The 22,847-nt window shown below is 39.3% G+C and overlaps 1 protein-coding gene and 1 pseudogene across 4 annotated transcripts in view; both read left to right on the forward strand.

Moving 5' to 3' along the window:
- Positions 1 to 22,847, forward strand: part of GK5 (glycerol kinase 5) — a 133,797-nt gene that overhangs the window by 108,043 nt on the left and 2,907 nt on the right. For 3 of the 4 annotated variants that reach the window (XM_024577880.4, XM_024577882.4, XM_024577883.4), the window contains 4 exons: positions 3,685 to 3,779; positions 12,327 to 12,430; positions 13,891 to 13,950; positions 14,518 to 14,651. In XM_024577880.4, coding sequence (XP_024433648.1) covers positions 3,685 to 3,779; positions 12,327 to 12,430; positions 13,891 to 13,950; positions 14,518 to 14,651 — 393 coding nt within the window. Of the gene's footprint in view, positions 1 to 3,684; positions 3,780 to 12,326; positions 12,431 to 13,890; positions 13,951 to 14,517; positions 14,652 to 22,484; positions 22,505 to 22,847 lie in introns of all 4 variants that reach the window. The other variant, XM_045185840.3, reaches the window with a different exon arrangement.
- Positions 5,379 to 5,462, forward strand: LOC112320702 (U2 spliceosomal RNA; annotated as a pseudogene).

Genomic DNA, 22,847 nt, shown 5'->3' on the forward strand with positions numbered 1-22,847 from the left:
CCATTTATGCTACTTATTCTCTGTACCTTTCCCCCCTCTCTCCCCCTTCCACTCCCCTGTTGATAACCCTCCATGTGATCTCCATTTCTGTGGTTCTGTTCCTGTTCTAGTTGTTTGCTTAGTTTGCTTTTGTTTTTGTTTTAGATGTGCTTGTTAATAACTGTGAGTTTGCTGTCATGTTTACTGTTCATATTTTTATCTTCTTTTTCTTAGATGAATCCCTTTAACATTTCATATAATAAGGGCTTGGTAATGATGAGCTCCTTGAACTTGACCTTATCTGAGAAGCACTTTATCTTCCCTTCTGTTCTAAGTGATAGCTTTGCTGGATACAGTAATCTTGGATGTAGGCCCTTGCCTTTCATGACTTGGAATACTTCTTTCCAGCCCCTTCTTGCCTGTAAGGTCTCTTTTGAGACATCAGCTGACAGTCTTATGGGAACTCCTTTGTAGGTAACTGTGTCCTTTTCTCTTGCTGCTTCTAAGATTCTCTGCTTCTCTTTCATCTTGGGGAATGTAATGATGATGTGCCTTGGTGTGTTCCTCCTTGGGTCCAGCTTCTTTGGGACTCTCTGAGCTTCCTGGACTTCCTGGAAGTCTATTTCCTTTGCCAGATTAGGGAAGTTCTCCTTCATTATTTGTTCAAATAAGTTTTCAATTTTTTGTTCTTCCTCTTCTCCTTCTGGTACCCCTATAATTCGGATGTTGGAACGTTTAAAGATGTCCTGGAGGTTCCTAAACCTCTCCTCTTTTTTTTGAATTATTGTTTCTTCATTCTTTTCTGGTTAGATGTTTCTTTCTTCCTTCTGGTCCACATCGTTGATTTGAGTCCCAGTTTCCTTCCCATCTATTGGTTCCCTGTACATTTTCCTTTGTTTCTCTTAGCATAGCCTTCATTTTTCATCTAATTTGCGACCAAATTCAACCAATTCTGTGAGCTTCCTGATTACCAGTGTTTTGAACTGTGCATCTGATAGGTTGGCTACCTCTTCGTTGCTTAGTTGTATTTTTTCTGGAGCTTTGATCTGTTCTTTCATTTGGGCCATTTTTTTTTTTTGTCTTGGTGCCTCTGTTACTTAAAGGGGCAGAGCCTTAGGTGTTCACCAGGGAGGGGTAATGCTGGTCGCTTTGCTGTGATGCTGTACATGGGGGAGGGGCTGAGAGGGAGCAAGGGCACTTGCTCCACTCTCTGCCAGATTTCAGTCCCTCCCTCCGCTACCCACAATCAAACTGGGCCCCTCTGGTGCTGATTCCCGAGTGGGTGGGCTCACCCCTGTGGGTGTCTCCAAGGAATCCTCCTGTGAGGCTGGGAGTTTCTCCTTCTGCCGCCTCAACCCCCACTGGTGTTTTCAATCAGAGGTTTGAGGCTTTATTTCCCCTCTCTGGAGCCCTGGGTTGCAGGGTCTGCTTTGCTCCCCCGCTGTTTCTCCCGGTTTATCTATGCGCAAATGTGGGGCCGCAGGGTCTGCCAGCCACCACCTTGTGGGGTCTGCTAGCTGCAGCCTGGCCTGTCCCATTCCACAATCCGCCATCTCTCTGAGTCTGCCAGCTGCAGCCTTGCCACGAGTCCTCTCCGCCCCGCCCCCCCCCCCCCCCCCCCGCTGCCCATCTCCGCCCCTCCTGCTGGTCTGGATGAATGTTTCTTCTTTATCTCCTTGGTGTTGGACTTCCATCCAGTTCAATTTTCTGTCAGTTCTGGTTGTTTCTTGTTTTTAAATTGTTGTTGTCCTTCTTTTGGTTGTGTGAGAGGGCAAATGTGTCTACCTACGCCTCCATCTTTACATCTCAATGTTTAAATGATGTTTTTCTGATTATGAATAAAGGTGAATCTCTTTTCTTCATTTTGAGAAAAAATTATTTTAAATTGATTGTATTGAGGTTTAATTTACATACAATAAATTCACCTTTTAAGGCATTCAATGAGTGTTAACAAAATATAAATCTGTGGAACCACCATCATACTCAATCTGTCTTCATATCTATCTATATCCATATACTATATCTATATGTTTATAGTGGTTGTGTTTGGTGTGGTATTTTGGTGTGTAGTTCTATTGATTTTAAGAACTGTATAGACTGAATGACCACTACCACAATCAGGAACATGACTGTTGCACTAAACACTTTCATCATCCCCCAAATTACCTGGTGTCACTCCTCATAGTCAATCCCTATCCCAATCTAATCTTTAGCAGCAATTAATCTTTTCTCCATCCCTACACTTTTACTTCCTCCATAATATCAAAGACAGTGACGGGATTCATTAAGTGTATAATCAGTTGGGATTGTTTCTCTCACTCAGCATAATGTCTTTGAGATTCAGCTCATGTTTTTGTATGTGATCAATAGTTTATTTTATTGTTCTGTGGGAAGTCTACAGACATTTTTTTTCTTCACATAGCTTTTCTGAAGTGCATTGTTTGTCTTCTTCTGGAATTTAAATGACAAATATTAGACATTTTCCTACTGATCCCTGAGGCTCTATTCTCTCTCTCTCTCTCTTTCCCCCCCTCCCCCGCTTCCCCTGCCTTCCTCTTCTCTTGTTCAGGTAGAATGAAAAACACACACACACATAAAAAGGGGTAATTCCCCCACTCTGTGTTCTATAGAGACCTCTGACTCCTGCTCCTCAGACCAGAAAGAGGAGGTTTATTTGCACCCAGTGTATAGACCCACATTTCTGGTTTCAGGCTGTCTCTGAGTCCAGGCTGGAATATTGCAGAAGAAGTAAAATAGCAGGAAAATTTCTGCTGGCTTGGTGGTACTTAAAGAGTTCCACTGTCAGCCTGCTGGGTTATTCGTCTGGCCCTTAGGTCATTTGTCCATGAATTCCATCCAGGATTCTTTTTTTTTTTTAAAGATTTTATTTATTTATTTTTAGAGAGGCATGGAGGGAGAAAGAGAGGGAGAGAAACATCAATGTATGGTTGCCTCTTGTGTCCCCCACTGTGGACCTGGCCCACAGCCCAGGCATGTGCCCTAATTGGGAATTGAACTGGCAACCCTTTGGTTCACAGGCCGGTACTCAATCCACTGAGCCACACCAGCCAGGGCCCATCCAGGAGTCTTAATTGTATTCAGTGGGAGAGACAGAATAAAGTCTATTTACCCCAAAAGACTCTTCAATCGATAAGCTCCTTCGAGAACAGTTTAAGTGGAAGATTTTTCAGACAAAGTTAATTCTTCAAACAGGAATGAAACAATCAGTGAAGAATGTGGATAAACTCGATTTTTTTCCCATTTCTTCATCTGTTACCAAACATGTTCCTTAAACCGGCCATCTAGTATGTTTTCCACATTCTGATTTAAAAATTTAGGCATTTGAACATGATATTTTGTAAGTATAGATTTCAAAACCAATGTTGTCTTTTTAATATTAGTTTTTAAAGTGCTACAGACATTTTGATGTGTTACCTGGACCTTTTGACCAAGTGAACATGATTTATAGTTCTGATAACTGTCATTTTGAGTAAAATTTATAATTATTATCAACTGGTCCTCATATAACCCAGATAGTATGAGAGTGGATTGGCCTTTGTATTGGCTCTTTCAAGTGAGTTACCTTTCATATTAAATTTATAATAAATGTTGGTGCAGTAAACACTAATCATATAACATAATTCGTTGTCCCTCCCCAACACCTTCATTTTGTTTTTGTTTGTTTATTTGTTTTTGTGTTCACAGATCTTTTCACAGATGCTGCTGAGACTGAAAATATGGCCAAAAGTTTGGAAGATTCTGAAGGAGTTTATTTTGTTCCATCTTTTAGTGGATTGCAGGTATGTAAAAAATATTTAATGGCAATTAAACATTCTCTCCTCATACTCACACATAAAATTATGTATCTATCACTTTCTTACCTGAAAATTTGGGCACTCAACAGAACTAAAGTGAAAGGTACATTCTAGGGCTGAGAAACTATAATTTAACATAGTATGAATTCTATCAGAGACCATAGCAAATTCATTTGGCTTTTGCTTAGAACTTTTTCCCTGTGGAAACTAAAGTTGGCAGGTTTTCATAGAACTTTTACATAAGACCTAGGATTACTTTTTTAAGATAAATATTTTATTTTTTTAAATATTTTTTAGAGAAAGGGGAAGAGAGGGAAAAAGAGACAGAGAGAAACCTTGATGTGCAAGAGAAACATCCATTGGTTGCCTCTCACACCCCCCCAACCTATGACCTAGCCTGAAACCCAGGCATGTGCCCTGACTGGGAATTGACCTTTTGCTTTGCGGGATGATGCTCAACTCACTGAGCGACACCAGTCAGGGCAGACCTAGGGTTATTTTATCATGACCAAAATAGGCATTTCCCAGTGGAGAGAAATATATCAGTGCTTATAGAGGAAGTGTATCATTGAAATTTAGAAATATAATGGAAAGGTACACACATGTGCCTCCCCCAACATCTGCATGTGTATATTTTGCAATTCTTTATTAGTTATATTAAACACTATTTTTATGTTGTTCACATACAGTTGTCTCCATTTTCAACCCACCATGGCCCTCCACCCCTCCTCCCCCTCTTGAACCTACCCCCTTTGGCTTTGTCCATGTATCCTTTATACATGTTCTTTGATGGCCCTTCTCCTATTATCCCCCATTACCCCTCTCCCCCCTCCCCTCTGCTTACTGGCAGTTTGTTCTTTATTTTATTTTTTAAAAATTCATCTTTCTTTTTATTTTTATTCAGTTACAATTGTCTGCATTTTCTCCCCATCCCTCCACCCCCCCCAGCCAAACCCCCCCACCTTCTCCCTCCCCCTTGATTTTGTCCTTGTGTCCTTTATAGTAGCTCCTATAGACCCCTCTCCCCACTATCCCCTCCCCACTCCCCTCTGGCTATTGTTACATTGTTCTTAATTTCAATGTCTCTGGTTATATTTTTGTTTGCTTTTTTCTTTTGTTGATTATGTTCCAGTTAAAGGTGAGATCATATGGTATCTGTCCCTCACTGCCTGGCTTATTTCACTTAGCATAATGCTCTCCAGTTCCATCCATGCCATTGCAAAGGGTATAAGCTCCTTCTTTCCAAAAACTATGGTACATTTACACAATGGAATTCTACACAGCAGAGAGAAAGAAGGAGCTTATTTCATTTTAAAAAAATCAAATTTCTTATTGTGATAGATTATTGCTAACTTTGCCTAATCAAAAAAATGAGTCCAATAAAAGACTTGATTTTGTAATACTTAACTTTGTATTTTATTGAAAGATCTGTGATACTACATTTAACATTAGCATATTGTTACAAAGACTTTTTAAAAAACTCTTTTGAGGTATATTACTATGAAAAAATTTTCTTTACTTTCTTATTTTTTTGGGAAAGCCTATACCAGTCTTTTTAATCCCCTTCTAAATATTTTTCCTTCCATCACTTCTTGGCCTTTTGGCTGAGATCAAGTGTAGTATATTTTTCCTTTCAAAAACTAAAATTTTCTTTTCCTTCTAGTCCATTGCTTACTTGCTTACTGTGTTATAAAAAATCAGTTACAAAAGAGTTCAAAATTTTAAAGTTTGGATCATAGAATTTAGAAGCTGGTGAAAAACAATTAGATCAGAATGCTTTAAATCTCTAAAAATACCATATTGCCAAATTAGATTTTTAAACAAGTGTTACTTCACTATATGTGATAATTTTTTAAAAAATATATTTTATTGATTATGCTATTACAGTTGTCCTATTCCATGCCCCTTTTCCCCCTCTGCCCTGCACCTCCCCTCCCACCTGCATTACCCCCCTTAGTTCATGTCCACAGATCGTACATATAAGTTCTTTGGCTTCTACATTTCTTATACTATTCTTACCCTCCCCCTGTCTATTTTGTACCTACCATTTATGCTACTTATTCCCTGTACCTTCCCCCCATTCTCTTCCCTCCTGCTTCCCACTGATAACCCTCCATGTGATCTCCATTTCTGGGATTCTCTTCCTGTTCTAGTTGTTTGCTTAGTTTGTTTTTGTTTTTTTAGTTGTTGATAGTTGTTTGTTGTCATTTTACTGTTTATAGTTTCTGATGTACTTATTTTTCTTAGATCAGTCCCTTTATCATTTCATAGAATAAGGTCTCAGGGATGATGAACTCCTTTAACTTGACCTGATCTGGGAAGCATTTATTTGCCCTTCTGTTCTAAATGATAGCTTTGCTGGATAGAGTAATCATGGATGTAGGTCCTTGTCTTTCATGACTTCAAATACTTCTTTCCAGCCTCTTCTTGCCTGCAAGGTTTCTTTTGAGAAATCAGCTGACAGTCTTATGGGAACTTCTTTGTAGGTAACTGTGTCCTTTTCCCTTGCTGCTTTTAAGATTCTCTCCTAGTAGCCAGAGGGGAGTGGGGAGGGGACAGTGGGGAGAGGGGTTTACAGGAACTACTGTAAAGGATACATGGACAAAATCAAGGGGGAGGGTGAAGGTAGGGGTGGAGGTGGGTTTGGCTGGGGTGGGGTGGAGGGATGGGGAGAAAATACAGACAACTGTAATTGAGTAACAATAAAAATTTTAAAATAAGTATTAAAAAAAGATTCTCTCCTTATCTTTAATCTTGGCTAATGTAATTATGACGTGCCTTGGTGTGTGCTTCCTTGGGTCCTACTTCTTTGGGACTCTGAGCTTCCTGGACTTCCTGGAAGTCTATTTCCTTTGTCAGATTGGGGAACTTCTTCTTCATTACTTGTTCAAATAAGTATTCAATTTCTTGCTCTTCCTCTTCTCCTTCTGGCACTCCTATGATTCAGATGTTGGAATGTTTAATGTTATCCTGTAGGTTCCTAAGCCTCTCCTCAATTTTTTGAATTCTTGTTTCTTCATTCTGTTCTGGTTGAATGTTTATTTCTTCCTTCTGGTCCAAACTGTTGATTTGAGTCCCAGTTTCTTTCCCGTCACTGTGCATCAGTTCCCTGTGCATTTTCCTTTGTTTCACTTTTCATAACCTTCACTCTTTCTTCTATTTTGTGATCATACTCAACCATTTCTGTGAGCATCCTGATTACCAGTGTTTTGAACTGTGCATCTGATAGGTTGGCTATCCATTGCTTAGTTGTATTTTTTCTGGAGCTTTGATCTGTTCTGTCATTTGGGCATATTTCTTTGTTTCAGCACACCTGTTATGTAGTAAGGGGTGTGGAGCCTTAGGTATTCGCCTGGGTGGGGCAACCCACTTTGCTGAGTTGTGGCACTGTATGTGGGGAAGGGGTTAGACAGGGAACAATGCCACCTGCTCGGCTCTCAGAGGTTTTCAGTCACTTCCCCCAGTACCCACAAGCAAATTGGGCCCTCTGGTGCTGATTCCTGGGTGGGTGGTTTGTGTATATGCTAGGACCCCCTGGGAGTCTCCAGTGAACTCTCCTGTGAGTCTGGGAGTTTCTCTCGCTGCTACAATTCTCATAGGTTTTTTCAGTCAGAGGTTTTGAGGCTTTATTTACCCTTACTGGAACCCTGGGTTGCATGGTCTGTCTCGCTCCCCAGTTGTTCCCCCCAGTTTATCTGCACACAAATGTGGGACCACCCGCAAATGTGGGACCTCCTGCTCTGCCAGCTGCCATCTTGCTGCGAGTCCTTTCTGCCCGACTGCCTGTCTCTGCCCCTCCTACTGGTCTGGATGAATGTTTCCTTAACTCCTTAGTTGTTAGACTTCCATACAGTTTGATTTTCTGGCAGTTCTGGTTGGTTTTTGTTTTTAAATTGGTTGTTTTCCCTCTTTTGGTTGTGTTAGGAGGCACAGTGTGTCTACCTATACCTCCATCTTGACCGGCAATCCTTTTCTTTTATATACTGTACTCTGAAGTTTATAAACTGCGTATGGCGTGTGCATTGCTTCCTCTTCAGGATGGTGTGAAGCGACTAAAATATCATCCAGGACAGGACAGGAAGTGAAGCAGATTTATGTGATTGAAGTTTAAGGAGGAAGATTAGATGCATAGTTATCAGTAAAGGTAGGATTTAATTAGGTTACTATGGATTCTTCCCATTTTTAAAAATGTGCTGGTAGACTTAGTGACTTTATCTTGGCAACTCTGTATTTCACTTCTCCATCAGTTCATATACCTGTAAAAATCATATGTAATAAAAAAATTAAGTATTGGTGAAGCCCAGAAGATTAGAGAAAACTATTACAGAGGAGGTTTTAAATTTCATGTTGATAACAAAATATCCCTGTTCTGTCATGAGTGCAACCTGGCAATATGTGAGGTGGGGAGGGGAGAGGGAAGCCTGCAAAGCCCAATATTTTCCAGTGTAAAATGAAAGTCCAAACTGGAAACCAAAGTTAATGCAAAGAACAATAGTGTGTTGATGATAAGCTGTTTGGTACATAGGAGAGAGATCGCCTATAAGCTGTCTATAACAACAGCTAGAGAAATGAGGGATAGGGGGTGGGAAGGAAGGAAGACACAATTATCTGTGATACATTTAGAATATTGTCACAGCTGTGGATAATGGAGGACAGGATGTTAAAGGCTCCTCATAGCCATATATCTCAAGAAAGTCCGCTAAGGAAGGGTCATCAGGGAAACTTTGAGGAGAGTGAGGGTGTCTGGAACAGCTACTTCAGGGAATGGCAGAAAGGGTGCATGGGAGCATCCAGCAGGACGCAGGTTGGCATCGACTGGTGCAGTCATTGTGGCTTTGCTCTAGCAGGGCTGTGGTCTGGGGAGAGGGATACTCAGAGTGTTCATGAGAGGTATCAGAGGCTAGAATCTGTGGTTGTGTACTTGACATTAAAGTTACTGTGTTGGTGGCAGTAGTAGAGTGGACAGGACTGTGAGCCCAGTGTCAGTCTTCAGAGGGTGAGTTCTGCCGTAAGAAACAGGCTTATTTAAGTCCCCCCAGAGGGGAGCTGCTTTGTTCATGTCCTCCTGAGGACTGGGATTAGAAGAGTTGGCAACCAGCCGTGCAGTTCTGAGTGTTCTTTGTGGTTCCTGTTTCTCTGTGGGTCTGCTTTTCTCTTCTCAGTATCAGCTTTGCTCTGTATCCTTTCTTCCTCATAAGTTCTGCTTAACTGTTATTATTTCCTTATGCTTTCTTCTTCATAATTTATAAATACGCACAATATTTTTCCACCTTGTGCATCCTTTTGATTTTATCCATTAGTTCCCATTGATGATCCTTTTCTCAGTGTTTTCCTAGTTCAGATTTCCAGGGAAGGGAATCGGATAGGACTACCTTGTTTTTTCAAGCTTTAAACAGACTTTGAGTTAGGTGTGCTCACTCCTTACAGTTGGGGTAGTGGCAGTGGGACTGGGGCACGAGATTTGGCTGTTTTAGAAAACAGGGCCTGTGAATTCAAACAGTTTACTTAGGATGGGATGTGGCCAGCAAGTACCGTGAATGCCGTCTCTGGTTCTGTGGGCGACTACAGTGTCTGAGCAGTGGGAAGGTGAAGGGAAGTACAGCATGATGTTGATGTGGACCTCAGCACATATGGGCGGAAGGGTAGTGTCTGTTAACAGCAGGTACACAGTGGCCTAGAGTGGTTGGACAGGTTAGTACAATTTCCTTCTGGTCCTTGTGCTGTGCAAGTCTGGGAACCTACACCAAATAGCTATGGCTAAAGCCGTTTTCCCAACTCAGAGCCAAGTTTGTTACAGCAACCACAAAATAAGTGTAGGGAGCTTCTCAGAATTCGTTAAGGGTTAGGGGGAATTTATTTAACAATAGAAGGACATATTCAGAAGGTGCAGTGAAAAGGCTATGAAGAAAGTAGTAGTGGGAAGGGTTTGGGTAAAAAATAAAAGTAATAATAAAAAAATAAAAATTGTAGTGGTAGCTAACCTTACTATGAATTCGTACTCTGTTCTAAGTTCTTTACATACATTATCCCATTTACTCCTCAGTAACTCAACAAGATTCAAGATACTCTTATCATCTCTTTCTGAAGATCAGGAAAGTTAAGATTTAGAGCTGTTAAATCACTTGCTCAGTCTCACAGAGCTACTGAGGGGCAGATCTGATTTTAGGAACCAAGCGTCTGACTCCAGAGTCCATGTTCTAACCACCCTGCCACACCCGTTCACGGTGAAGCAAAAACACTGTGCCGACAGAAGTGCGCCGCAGGTGCCGGCGGAGCACGCCTTTCAGGTCTAGGTTGACTAGGGCAAAAGGCAGTTTCCCATTAACCATCCCGCAAGTCCCAGCAGGTTAGGCTGACATCTATCTCATTGGTGACAATGGCCTGCTGGGGGCAGATAGTCTGTGCTCTGGGCTGGAGTCTACTAGTTTTACCTATGGTGCCAAACAGAACTTGGCCGAGTCTTGTTGTTCCTAGTTGGTTGGTGGTTCTGGGAGGCTCACTTGATGGGATTGGCGATGACGTATTAGAGGTGTGGCTGGAAGCTGTCTGCCCTGGCAAGTTGTGACCGGGCCCTTAAAAGGACCTGCCCAGTTTTTCTTCTACTGTATCATCCCAAAGAGAGATTCACTTGGACTAAATAATACAGAGACATTATAACGTATAATGACATTTTTAAGTTTCTATGGACTTTATTACTCCTCAAATTGGCCTATTATTAATGGTAAGTCACGTTCACAGTTATTTGTACAAAAATGATTTCAGGCCATATTTACCAGAATTTTATGTAGTATATCAGAAGAAGTAGTTTTTATGCAAAGAAACCCCATAGCATACTAGGGACTAAGTGAACTGGCAGAGTCTGACTTATCTTTGTTTTACAGGATCATATCACCTGATAGAGACCAGCTTTCCTGTGTAAATCAACTTTTACTGAGTGAAACATCAAAAGACATTATTGAATTTGAAAATTATCTAGATAAATTCACAATAGGAGGAAAAATCATAGCTATAGTAAAGATAAGATGTAATGTAGAATTTCTTCAGTTAAGTAATTACAAAACATTGTTTGTTCATTGATTCAATAAATGCATATCAATCAACAGATGGGTATTGATCCCGTGTGGAGAGCCCGATACAGTGCTAAATGGAGTTTCAACAATCACACAAATATATGTAATTATAAACTGTGCCACATGATATGATAGGAAGTTAGAGGCTCCCATAGAAATGTATCATTGGAGACGTGGCCTGCTGTCTGGGGTCAGGAGCTTTACCAGAGGGAGCTGAGCAATTTGGAAGGGAGTAGGATTAATTGGGAGAAGAGGCAGTAGGTAGTATTCCGGGTAAACAGGGGATATGTCAGTGCTCTGCTAGGTAGCAGGTCCCTCTTCTAGGGACCATCAGTTCCTGGCAGCACCCGCATGTCCCTGTCACGACCTTATGTAGTAGGAGTGTTGGAACTCTTCTGGTTTTTTTTTTTTTTTTACATTTTATTTATTTATTTTTACAGAGAGGGGAAGGGAGGGAGAGAGGGAGAGAAACATCAATGTGTGGTTGCCTCTCACATGCCCCCCACTCCACTGGCAACCCAGGGCTCGCCTGCAACCCAGGCATGTGCCCTGACTGGGAATCGAACTGGTGACCCTTTGGTTTGCAGGCTGGATTCACTGAGCCACACCAGCTAGGGCAAGATTTTGACTCTTTTCAAGACAGATGTTAGGCTGGGTCATTTCTCATACTAGGCAATAAGACTATAAGCTAAGAAATTGACCTTAGCCTGAGTGTCTGACAACATATTGGATATAAGTTATGACACTGAAAACCACATTTTTTTGCATTATTGTTCTTTTTCTTGAGTCTAATTTATGTCCTCAAAAAGCTACTTTACTTAGTAAACAATTTCAGTGTAAAAACTTTACAGTTGGAGAAAAGGAAGGAATACCAGGATTGCTTCTCATTTTCCTCATTTATAAAGCTAGGCCTTTAATAATTTGTTACTCTGTGTTTCAGTCCCTTTCCTTGGTATGAGCTCAAACACAAGGATCGGCTGAGCCCAATATCAGTCACTCAAACTTGCTTAAGTCCTGTTAAAAAGTTATCATAATATTTAATACATTTTTGGGTTATCATTTATTTTAAAACTACTTTAATAGGGATTTAAAAAAATGTTCATGCCACATAATCAACAAGAGAAAAAAGCAAACAAAATATAACCAGAGACACTGAAGTTAAGAACAATCTAACAATAGCCAGAGGGGAGTGGGGAGGGGACAGTGGGGAGAGGGGTTTACAGGAACTACTATAAAGGACACATGGACAAAATCAAGGGGGAGGGTGGAGGTGGGGGAGCGAGGTGGGTTTGGCTGGGTTGGGGTGGAGGGATGGGGAGAAAATGCAGACAACTATAATTGAATAAGAATAAAAATTTTAAAAAAAGAAGAAAATGTCCATGTCCTTAGTGTAAATATGTCTTTAAGTCTACAGATGTAATTTAGAACAATAATAATATATTCTTACTATCTCTTACTTTAGGTTCCATTAAATGACCCCTGTGCATGTGCCTCTTTCATGGGTTTGAAGCCTTCCACTAGTAAATACCATCTTGTACGAGCAATATTGGAGTCTATAGCTTTCAGGTACCAGAACCTGCTCTAAACTCATTTCTCTCCCATTTTTGTATTGCCATGATCTCTCTCCCCTATTGTGATAGTTTTGACACCTGTTGCAGTAGTTATGAATAAAGTTATCCTTACCATTTTAACAAGTGTCAGAATAACTTTTTGAGAGTATAGAAATGTCTCAATAAAGCTTTTTAAAAAATTTTTAAAAAATTTCTATGAGACTGGAAATTTCTTAATATTGAGGGTTTATACATTTAGTTTAATTCGTGCTACATTTGACATAATATGTTCTTACTGCTAATTTTCATAGCATCTCTTATTTTTCATATTAAATAGTACCGGTATCACTTTAGGTTTGATATAATGATTTTTTCTTTTTTAATTTTTTAAAAAAGATTTTATGAATTCATTTTTAGACAGAGGGGAAGGCAGGAAGGGAGGGAAGGAAATAGACAGCGACAGAGAGAGAGAGAAAGAGAAACATTGATGTGAGAGAGAAACATCGATCAGTTACCTCTTGAACCTTCAACCCAGGTATGTGTCCTGACCGGGAATTGGACTGGTGACCTTTTGCTTTGCAGGATGATGCCCAACCAACTAAGCCACACTGGTCAGGGCAATTTAATGATTTTTATTCGTATTTTGAATATTTTATTTATTTTTAGAGAGAGGGTAAGGGAGAGAGAAAGAGAGGGAGAGAAACATCAGTCTGTGGTTGCCTCTCATGCACCCCCTACTGGGGACCTGGCCCGCAACCCAGGCATGTGCCCTGACTGGGAGTTGAACTGGTGACCCTTTGGTTTGCAGGTCCATGTTCAATCCACTGAGCTATACCAGCCAGGGCAATTTAATGATTTTTAAAAATATATCCAATTTCCTAAGAATTAAAGATTCAAAATTTGGACTTCCAAAGGTTTTTGTATCTTTATTCATAAAGGAGAATTTGAATATGCTTCTGTGAGACTCAAAGATTGAATCATCAGAATTCATCTTCACATATATTTTTCTGCTCTTTTTGTGATGGGGTAGGTGTAGCTTATTAAAACTAAGAATGTGCCTGTTGTAAATATGGAACATTTTAATGTTTAACATTTCCCGTGATTATGAAATGATTATTTTTACATTTGGTGAATTCTATTAGATGTTATTTATGGCATGTTTCTTAATAGCTATCTATTAAATGGATTCTGGCTTTATACTTTTATTTGTATGAATGGTTATAGATAAAATTCAGTTCAAAAATAAAAATTATGCTCTTTCGTAGCGAGGTGAAAAGCACAAGGCCCTGAGCCTCAGTTTGAGCATCTGTTATCTACTTGCAGTTAGCATAATGTACTTCTGTAATTCTTTCTTTGCATATTTTATATATATCATGCAAATAAAACCACAGTTTTTAGTTTTCCAGCTTAGAAAAAATAGAGAATTACTATGATTTCAATTTCCTCTAAATAGCTACCTTATTTTTTTTTAACTAGAAACAAACAGTTGTACGAGGTGATGCAGAAAGAGATTCATATTCCTGTAACAAAAATCCGGTATGTAAACTTTATTCCTAGTAATTTAATTAGAAATTAGAAGTCAGTGGTAGCTGCTATTAGTATTTTCATCATTATGGTTATTCAAGATTTCAAAAAGAACTTAAACCTAGTTTCTTTGCAAGAAAATTCTTAGTCATAGGAATTTAGAAAAGAAAGTGGATTTTGGATTTATGGAGAATATAACACAATATGGAATTTGGGAGGATCTTAGTACCCTTATGTATATTATAAAAATCTTTAAAATATCTTTCTTGGATATGTGGCTGTTCTTTTGGCATGGAAGTGTCACATTGTCTTTGCTAGCATGTCCAGATGAATTCTTATGTTGGCTTAGTCTGCGCAGCCTGTTTTGGACCAGTCCCAGGACAAGCAGAGCAGGTGGGAAGACTGATGGCAGGAATAAGGAAAGATGTTTCAAGATTGCTTAGCAAGGTCCTCAATGTTAAGTGATACACTTTTAGAATTAAAAAGTAAAACCAAAGACCTAAAAAAAAGTGACCTTTTAAAAAAATGTTTTTATGCTCTTGTTATGGTAATTTATCTCAAATATCTTGCTTCCCACAGGGCAGATGGAGGAGTTTGTAAGAACAGTTTTGTAATGCAGATGACTTCAGACCTGATTAATGAGGATATAGACAGGCCGGTCCACCTTGACATGTCGTGCCGAGGTGCAGCTTTTCTAGCTGGCCTTGCTGTTGGTATGTGTGGGTTTTACAAAAATGAGAGCTGTGTTGCAAACTATTTCTTACAGATAGCATTTCTCCTTCCAAACTATGAAGTTATAGAGAGGATCTGGAAAACCTTGGTGTCCACTAAGCTCCACAAGCATATACACACAACTCACAAAATATGCCCTTGACCTGCTTTGTGGGTGGGTCTCAGGCATCTCTTTCAGCCTTACTTCATTCCTTCAGTCCTGAAAATGAGGTGAGGACAGTTAGTTCTCAACTGCTTTGGTCTTTAGCAAGGCAAGGTCTCTGGGTAAACTTTCTTTTTCTTTTCTTTTTTTTAAAATTTTTATTGTTATTCAATTACAGTTCTATGCCTTTTCTCCCCTTCCCTCCCCCCCACCCCAGCTGAACCCACCTCCCTCCCCCACTCCCACCATCCCCCCCGATTTTGTCCATGTGTCCTTTATAATAGTTCCTGCAATCCCCTCTTCCCACTGTCCCCACCCCACTCCCCCCTGGCCACTGCTAGACTGTTCCCAACCTCAATGTCTCTGGTTGTATTTTGTTTGCTTTTTCTTTTGTTGATTATGTTCCAGTTAAAGGTGAGATCATATGGTATTTGTCCCTCACCGCCTGGCTTATTTCACTTAGCATAATGCTCTCCAGTTCCATCCATGCTGTTGCAAAGGGTATAAGCTCCTTCTTTCTCTCTGCTGCATAGAATTCCATTGTGTAAATATACCATAGTTTTTGGATCCACTCGTTTGCTGATGGGCACTTAGGTTGCTTCCAGTACTTGGCTATTGTAAATTGTTCTGCTATGAACATTGGGGTGCACAGGTTCTTTTGGATTGGTGTTTCAGGGTTCTTAGGGTATAATCCCATCAGCAGAATTGCTGGGTCAAAGGGCAGTTCCATTTTTAGTTTTCTGAGGAAATTCCATACTGTTTTCCACAGTGGCCTCACCAGTCTGCATTCCCACCGACAGTGCACTAGGGTTCCCATTTCTCCGCATCATCTCCAACATTTGTTTGTGGATTTGTTTATGCTGGCCACTCTGACTGGTGTGAGATGGTACCTCATTGTGGGTTTAATTTGCATCTCTCTGATGGCTGGTGATGCTGAGCATCTTTTCATATGTCTCTGGGCCCTCTGTATGTCTTCCTTGGAGAAGTGTCTGTTCAAGTCCTTTGCCCATTTTTTCATTGGGTTGTTTGTCTTCCTGGAGTGCAGTTGTGTGAGTTCTTTATATATTTTGGAGATCAGGCCCTTGTCTGAGGTATCATTGGCAAATATGTTTTCCCATACTGTTGGTTCTCTTTGTAATTTGGTGCTGTTTTCTTTAGCCATGCAGAAGCTTTTTATTTTGATGAGGTCCCATTTGTTTATTCTTTCCTTTATGTCCCTTACTTTAGGGGACATGTCTGTGAGGATGTTGCTGTGTGGAATGTCTGAGATTTTCCTGCCAATGTTGTCCTCAAGGACTTTTATGGTGTTACAACTTATATTTAAGTCTTTTATCCATCTTGAGTTTATTTTTGTGTATGGCGTAAGTTGGTGATCAAGTTTCATTTTTTTGCATGTAGCTGTCCAGATCTCCCAACACCATCTGTTGAAGAGGCTGTTTTTGCTCCATTTTATGCTCCTGCCTCCTTTGTCAAATATTAATTGACCATAAAGACTTGAGTTTATTTCTGGGCTCTCTGTTCTGTTCCATTCGTCTATGTGCCTGTTTTTATGCCAGTACCAGGCTGTTTTGATTACAGTGGCCTTGTAGTACAGTTTGATATCAGGTATTGTGATCCCTCCTGCTTTGTTCTTCTTACTCAAAATTGCTGCAGCTATTCAGGGTCGTTTATGGTTCCATATAAATTTATGAAATGTTCGTTCTATATGTGTGAAATATGTCATGGGTACTTTAATAGGGATTGCATTGAATCTATAAATTGCTTTGGGTAGTATGGGCATTCTGATGATGTTAATTCTTCCAATCCATGAGCATGGTACATACTTCCATTTGTTTGTGTCTTCCTTAATTCCTTTCTTCAGTGTTGTGTAGTTTTCTGAGTACAGGTCTTTTATCTCCTTGGTTAGGTTTTATTCCTAGGTACTTTATTTTTCTTGTTGCTATATCAAATGGGATTTTTTTCCTGATTTCTGTTTCTGCAGTTTCGTTGTTGTTATACAGGAATGCCTTTGATTTCTGAGTATTGACTTTGTATCCAGCTGTTTTGCCAAATTCATTTATTAGGTCGAGTAGTTTTTTGGTGGAGTCTATAGGATTTTCCATGTACAGAATCATGTCATCTGCAAACACTGACACTTTCATTTCCTCCTTTCCAATTTGGATGCCTTTTATTTCTTTTTCTTGTCTGATTGCTGTGGCTGGGACTTCCAATACTATGTTGAATAGGAGTGGTGAGAGAGGGCATCCTTGTCTTGTTCCTGATCTTAGTGGGAAAGCTCTAAGTTTTTGTCCATTGAGTATGATGTTGGCTGTAGGTTGCTCATATATGGCCTTTATTATGTTGAGGAATGCTCCCTGTATTCCCACTTTGGTGAGTGTTTTTATCAGAAATGGGTGCTGTACCTTATCAAATGCTTTTTCTGCATCTATTGATATGATCATGTCATTTTTGTCTTTGCTGTTGTTGATGTGATGTATTATGTTTATTGATTTGCGAATATTGTACCATCCTTGCATCCCTGGGATGAATTCCACTTGGTCATGCTGGATGATCTTTTTAATGTATTCCTGGATGCGGTTTGCCAATATTTTGTTGAGAACTTTAGCATCTATGTTCATCAGAGATATTGGCCTGAAGTTTTCTTTCTTTGTTGTGTCCTTATCTGGTTTTGGGATTAGGATGATGCTGGCTTCATAAAAAGAGTTTGGGAGTCTTCCATCATTTTGGATTTTTTCGAATAGTCTGTGAAGGATAGGGGTTAGCTCTTCCTTAAATGCTTTGTAGAATTCTCCTGTGAAACCATGTGGTCCAGGGCTTTTGTGTGTTGGCAGTTTTTTGATGACTGCTTCAATTTCGTCTGCTGTTATTGGTCTGTTCAGGTTTTCTGCTTCTTCTTCATTCAGTTTTGGAAGATTATATTTTTCTAGAAATGTGTCCATTTCACCTAGGTTTTCAAATTTCTTGGCATACAGTTCTTCGTAGTAATTTCTTACAATCCTTTGTATTTCTGTGGTATCAGTTGTAATCTCTCCTCTTTCATTTCTAATTGTGTTTATTTGGATCCTCTCTCTTTTTTTCTTGATGAGCCCACTTAAAGGCTTGTCGATTTTGTTTATCTTTTCAAAGAACCAGCTCCTGGATTCATTGATCCTTAGAATTGTGCTTTTAGTCTCTATGTCATTTAACTCTGCTCTGATCTTGGTTATTTCCTTCCTTCTGCTTGCTCTGGGCTGTCTTTGTTGTTGTTCCTTGAATTCTTGTAGGCGTAGGGTTAGGTTGTTTGTTTGAAATGTTTCTATCTTTTTAAGGTAGGCCTGTATTGCTAAGAACTTCCCTCTCAGGACTGCCTTTGCAATGTCCCATAGGTTTGGGGTTGTTGTGACTTCATTTTCATTTGTTTCCAGAAAGTTTTTGATTTCTTCCCTAATCTCGTTCTTGACCCATTCATTGTTTAATAGCATGCTCTTCAGTCTCCATGATTTTGAGTGTTTTGGGTTTTTTCCTTTGGGGTTGTTTTCTAGTTTCAGCCCCTTGTGGTCAGAGAAAATGCTTGATATGATTTCAATTTTCTTGAATTTGTTGAGGCTTGCTTTGTGTCCTATCATGTGGTCTATCTTTGAGAAAGTTCCATGTAAACTTGAAAAGAATGTGTATTTTGCCTCTTTGGGATGAAAAGCTCTATATATATCAGTTAAGTCCATTTCCTCTAGGGTATTGTTAAGTGACACAATATCCTTCTTGATATTTTGTTTGGAAGACCTGTCCATTTTTGATAGTGGGGTGTTAAAGTCCCCTACTATAATTGTGTTGCTGTCAATATCTTTCTTGAAGTCCTCCAAGATTTTCTTAATGTATTTGGGTGCTCCTATGTTGGGTGCATATATATTTACAATGTTTATGTCTTCTTGGTGGATTCTTCCTTTGAGTATTATGAAGTGACCTTCTGGGTCTCTCTTTATGGCCCTTCTTTGGAAGTCTATTTTGTCTGATATGAGTATTGCTACCCCTGCTTTGTTTTCCTGTCCATTTGCTTGGAAAATTTGTTTCCAGCCCTTCACTTTCAGTCTGTGTAAGTCTTTTGTCCTGAGATGGGTCTCTTGTAGGCAGCATATGTGTGGGTCATGTTTTCTTATCCATTCAGCTATTCTATGTCTTTTGATTGGAGCATTTAATCCATTTACGTTTAAGGTTATTATCGAAAGGTAGTTATTCATTGCCTTTATTCCTACCTGTGTTCCTCTGTCTTTCTCTTTTTCTTCCTTTCCTTAAAGCAGTCCCTTTAGCATCTCTTGCAGAGCTGGTTTGGTGGAATTGTATTCTTTTAGACTTCTTTTGTCTGGGAAACTCTTTATTTGGCCTTCTATCTTTATTGAGAGCCTTGCTGGGTAAAGTAGCCTTGGTTGCAGGCCTCTGTTTCTCATTATATGGAGTATTTTTTGCCATTCTCTTCTGGTTTGGAGCGTTTCCATTGAGAAGTCAGTTGCTAACCTTATTGGGGCTCCCTTGGATGTTAGTTCCTGTTTCTCCCTTGCTGCCTTTAAGATCCTCTCATTGTCTTGGAATTTTGCCATTTTAATTATGACGTGTCTTGCAGTGGGCCTCTTTGGGTTCCTCTTGCTTGGGATTCTCTCTGTTTCCTGAATTTGGGTGACTTTTTCTCTCATCAGATTAGGGAAATTTTCCATCATTACTTTTCAAACAGGTTTTCTATCCCTTGCTCTTCTTTTTCTCCTTCTGGTATTCCTATTATACGGATATTATTACATTTCATGTTGTCCTGCATTTCCCTTATTGCCTCTTCATTCTTTCTGAGCCTCTTTTCCTTTTCTTGCTCTTTCTGGGTGTTTTTTTCTACTTTGTCCTCCAGCTCGCTGATCCGATCCTCTGCTTCATCAAGTCTGCTTTTCATTCCTTCTACTGTGTTCTTCAATTCAGAAATTGTATTCTTCATTTCCTCTTGGCCCTTGTTGATAGTTTCTATTTCCTTTTTCATGTTGATATAGTTTGCAGTGAGTTCATTTTAGTTTCCCTGTAGTTTCTGGTAGTTCTCTGTGAGCTCAGAGAGCTCAGTGAGCTTCCTGATGACCATTGCTTTGAACTCAGTATCTGATAGTTGACTTGCCTCTTTTTCAGTTAGCATTCTTTCTGAGGCTTCCTCCTTTCCTTTCATTTGGGAATTGTTTCTTTGTCTTCCCCTTGTTTGTGAGACTCTTCTTGTTAGCGTCTGCTTCTTAAATTGATCTATTCTGACTCCCTGGGTTTATGGTATGAACTTCTATGGTAGAATGCCAATGGGATTCAGTGGTGCTGTCTCCTTAATCTCCTGTGCTCACTGGTCTTGAGCTGACATTTATGGGTGTAACACGGTCTAACAATAGTCTTTTCAGCACTCCTAGTTTTGTTGTCTCACCATCAGATCTTTCAGTGTCCTCTATCTTTGGTCTCTGATCTTCATATATGCTGGAATACTGTTGGCTGTTTGCTCTGCTCCTCAGATCAGCTAGGTATTTCCCTGGCGTTGAGGGGAAGTGGACTCTGCTCCCACCTATGTTGCCGCCATCTTCCCTGATTCTCTGGGTAAACTTTCTGAGTAGTTAAGCTTGTCTGTGGCATTGGAAAGAACTCCATTCTTTTATTTATTGAACATTTGTTGAGTGCCCTGCTACATGACGGTCACTGCTGGGAATACAGAGTTTAAAAGACAGAGCCCCTGCTATGGGAGTCTCAGATGTGAACAGACAAGTCAACTGATTATTAAATTTGATGTGAAAAAGCAGCAAGCAGCTATGGTGTAACCCTCCTAGAGGAGGCAATATGGAGCTCAGTTCTGAAGGGGCTAACAGCCAGCCAGGTGAAAGGGTAAAAGGTGAGCTGTCCAACAGGGAAAAAGGTAAGTGCTGGTATGATGCGAGCAAGAGGGAGGCTGGGCAGGTACACAGAGGGCCAGGTGTGGTGGATTCCTCAGAAAGAGGAATCTGGGTTTGATTGCCAAGGCACCGGACAGCCGCTGAAGAATTTGAAGCAGGAGAGGGGCATGGACAGATCTTCATTTGAACACATCATTTTGGCAGTTAGTGAAAGGGTTAATTTGGAGGGGTAAAGAATGGAAGTGCGAGGCCAGTTAGGGGCTCCTTCGGAAGCAGGATGATGCCTGTGTTTCTGTATGAAGGGAAGGAGTGCTTGTGCAGAACAGAATTTTGTTTTCATTCGTACCCGAGGATATGTTTCCATTGGCTCTTTTAGAGAGATAGAAAGGGGGAGAGAGAGACAGGGAAACATTGTTTGGTTGCCTCCCTTATGTTCCTGAGCTGGGGATCAAACCTGACAGTAGGCCTTACGGTACTCTGGACTATATGCTCCAAACAACTAAGCTATACAGCCAGGGACAGAGGAGAATATTTTAAAGTTAAAAGTTTTAGGCTACTATTTAGCATAGTAAAGTTACAAATCCAAAAAGTATGAAATCTTGGTAAGTTCAACTTAAACTTTATTCTATTAAAAATCTTTTAACATGGATAAAATTATTACAGTCACTTTCATTTGACTAGTATTTGATTAATTCAGGTTTACAAGATAACTTTCCCTTAAATAATAATTTCCATTTACAACTTTAAAGGTTTTTGTACATTTCAACCCTGAAAATTTTAATGTAGTTGATTTTTTATGATGATTTCACATAACTAACTGAGCAAACTTAGACCTGTTACAAGGAAAATCTTCTAAAGTATTTAAACAATTCTTGCAAAATGAATAAATTATGCTTATGACTAGAGTAAATCAAATTCTCGTAACATTCTTTTATTATTTATAAGAATCAAATTCTTCTACACTTTTCAGCTCATAAGAATAAATATGTCAGATTCTCTTGAACATTTAAAATACTTTAAACAACAAATATGTGCAGATTATCCATACATATAACATAGTGTCTTGGGTTTTATCTACTTAATTTTATCTATATTTAATTTCAAGCCTTTCTAATATTGTAATATGACACTTTACTAACTATAGGGAAGCAGTTTTACTTTCTCAGAGCCTAGGTTTCTGGTTAGATGGCTTCTGTTTCAGAAGTTTGAGACTGAAGGCTATGTACATTCTCTGTGTTTTCAAAATTCACTCAGAAACTGAGTCTATTCAATACATATTTAATAAAATGACTTTAAAAATATATATGCCTTAGTGTAAATAATAAATTCTGGAAATAAGGATTTTAGAACATATTTATTTTTATCGCTAGAACTTATCTAACTGTAGTATACTAATTAAAGCTATTTTTATTCTTTTTAAAACTTCTATTAATATGTTTAAATATAGAGTCTAAAATTCTAACTGTAAATAGAAAGAATATGACCTGACAGAAAATTTTAGAAGGAAGACTTTTATGTGTCAATTTTTTGGTAGGTGAAAATGTGCTTCACAAAGACTTGTCCACTAAAGTGCTTCAGAGTAAGTGAGATGTGCCGAGTTTGCCAGCGAGACGCCTTTGCCATTGCAGACCACTCAGCATCGTAGTTAGGTGCTTTGCCTGATTCTGTTTGTGAAGAACAATATGTGCAGAAGTCTGTTATTATCTTGAATAGGCATTTAAGTAACTTTTATGAAATGCAATAGTTTGAAAAGGAAACTATTTATTCTATTAATTACCAACTTTGAATTTTACGCATATCCTAAGGAGTTGCCTCTTCCCTCAAGGTACATTCTTAATTTATATTTGTTTTTTAATTCTGTAAAAAGAAAATATATTACCTTTTTTTTTCTTAACAAGTCATGAAATTAAATGATGACGGGGGTGGTTGTTCTAGAAATGACTGGGTGTCCTGCCACATGTAAATACAGCTGATAGTTAGAAACCAAAAGATTTTAAAATCCTGGTGTATTTACTCTCTAGGATAGTCAATCTAACAAAATTCAAAAGCAACAAAATACTTTGGGTTGTACTTTAAAATAATAATTGTTTACCTTTGCTGCCGTTCACATAGGCTTATGGATAAGCTTTCTGGACTCATTATTTACTTTAACATTTGAGAATAATTTT

The sequence above is a fragment of the Desmodus rotundus genome, chromosome 2 (genome assembly GCF_022682495.2).
Source record: "Desmodus rotundus isolate HL8 chromosome 2, HLdesRot8A.1, whole genome shotgun sequence".
Taxonomy (NCBI): Eukaryota; Metazoa; Chordata; class Mammalia; order Chiroptera; family Phyllostomidae; genus Desmodus; species Desmodus rotundus.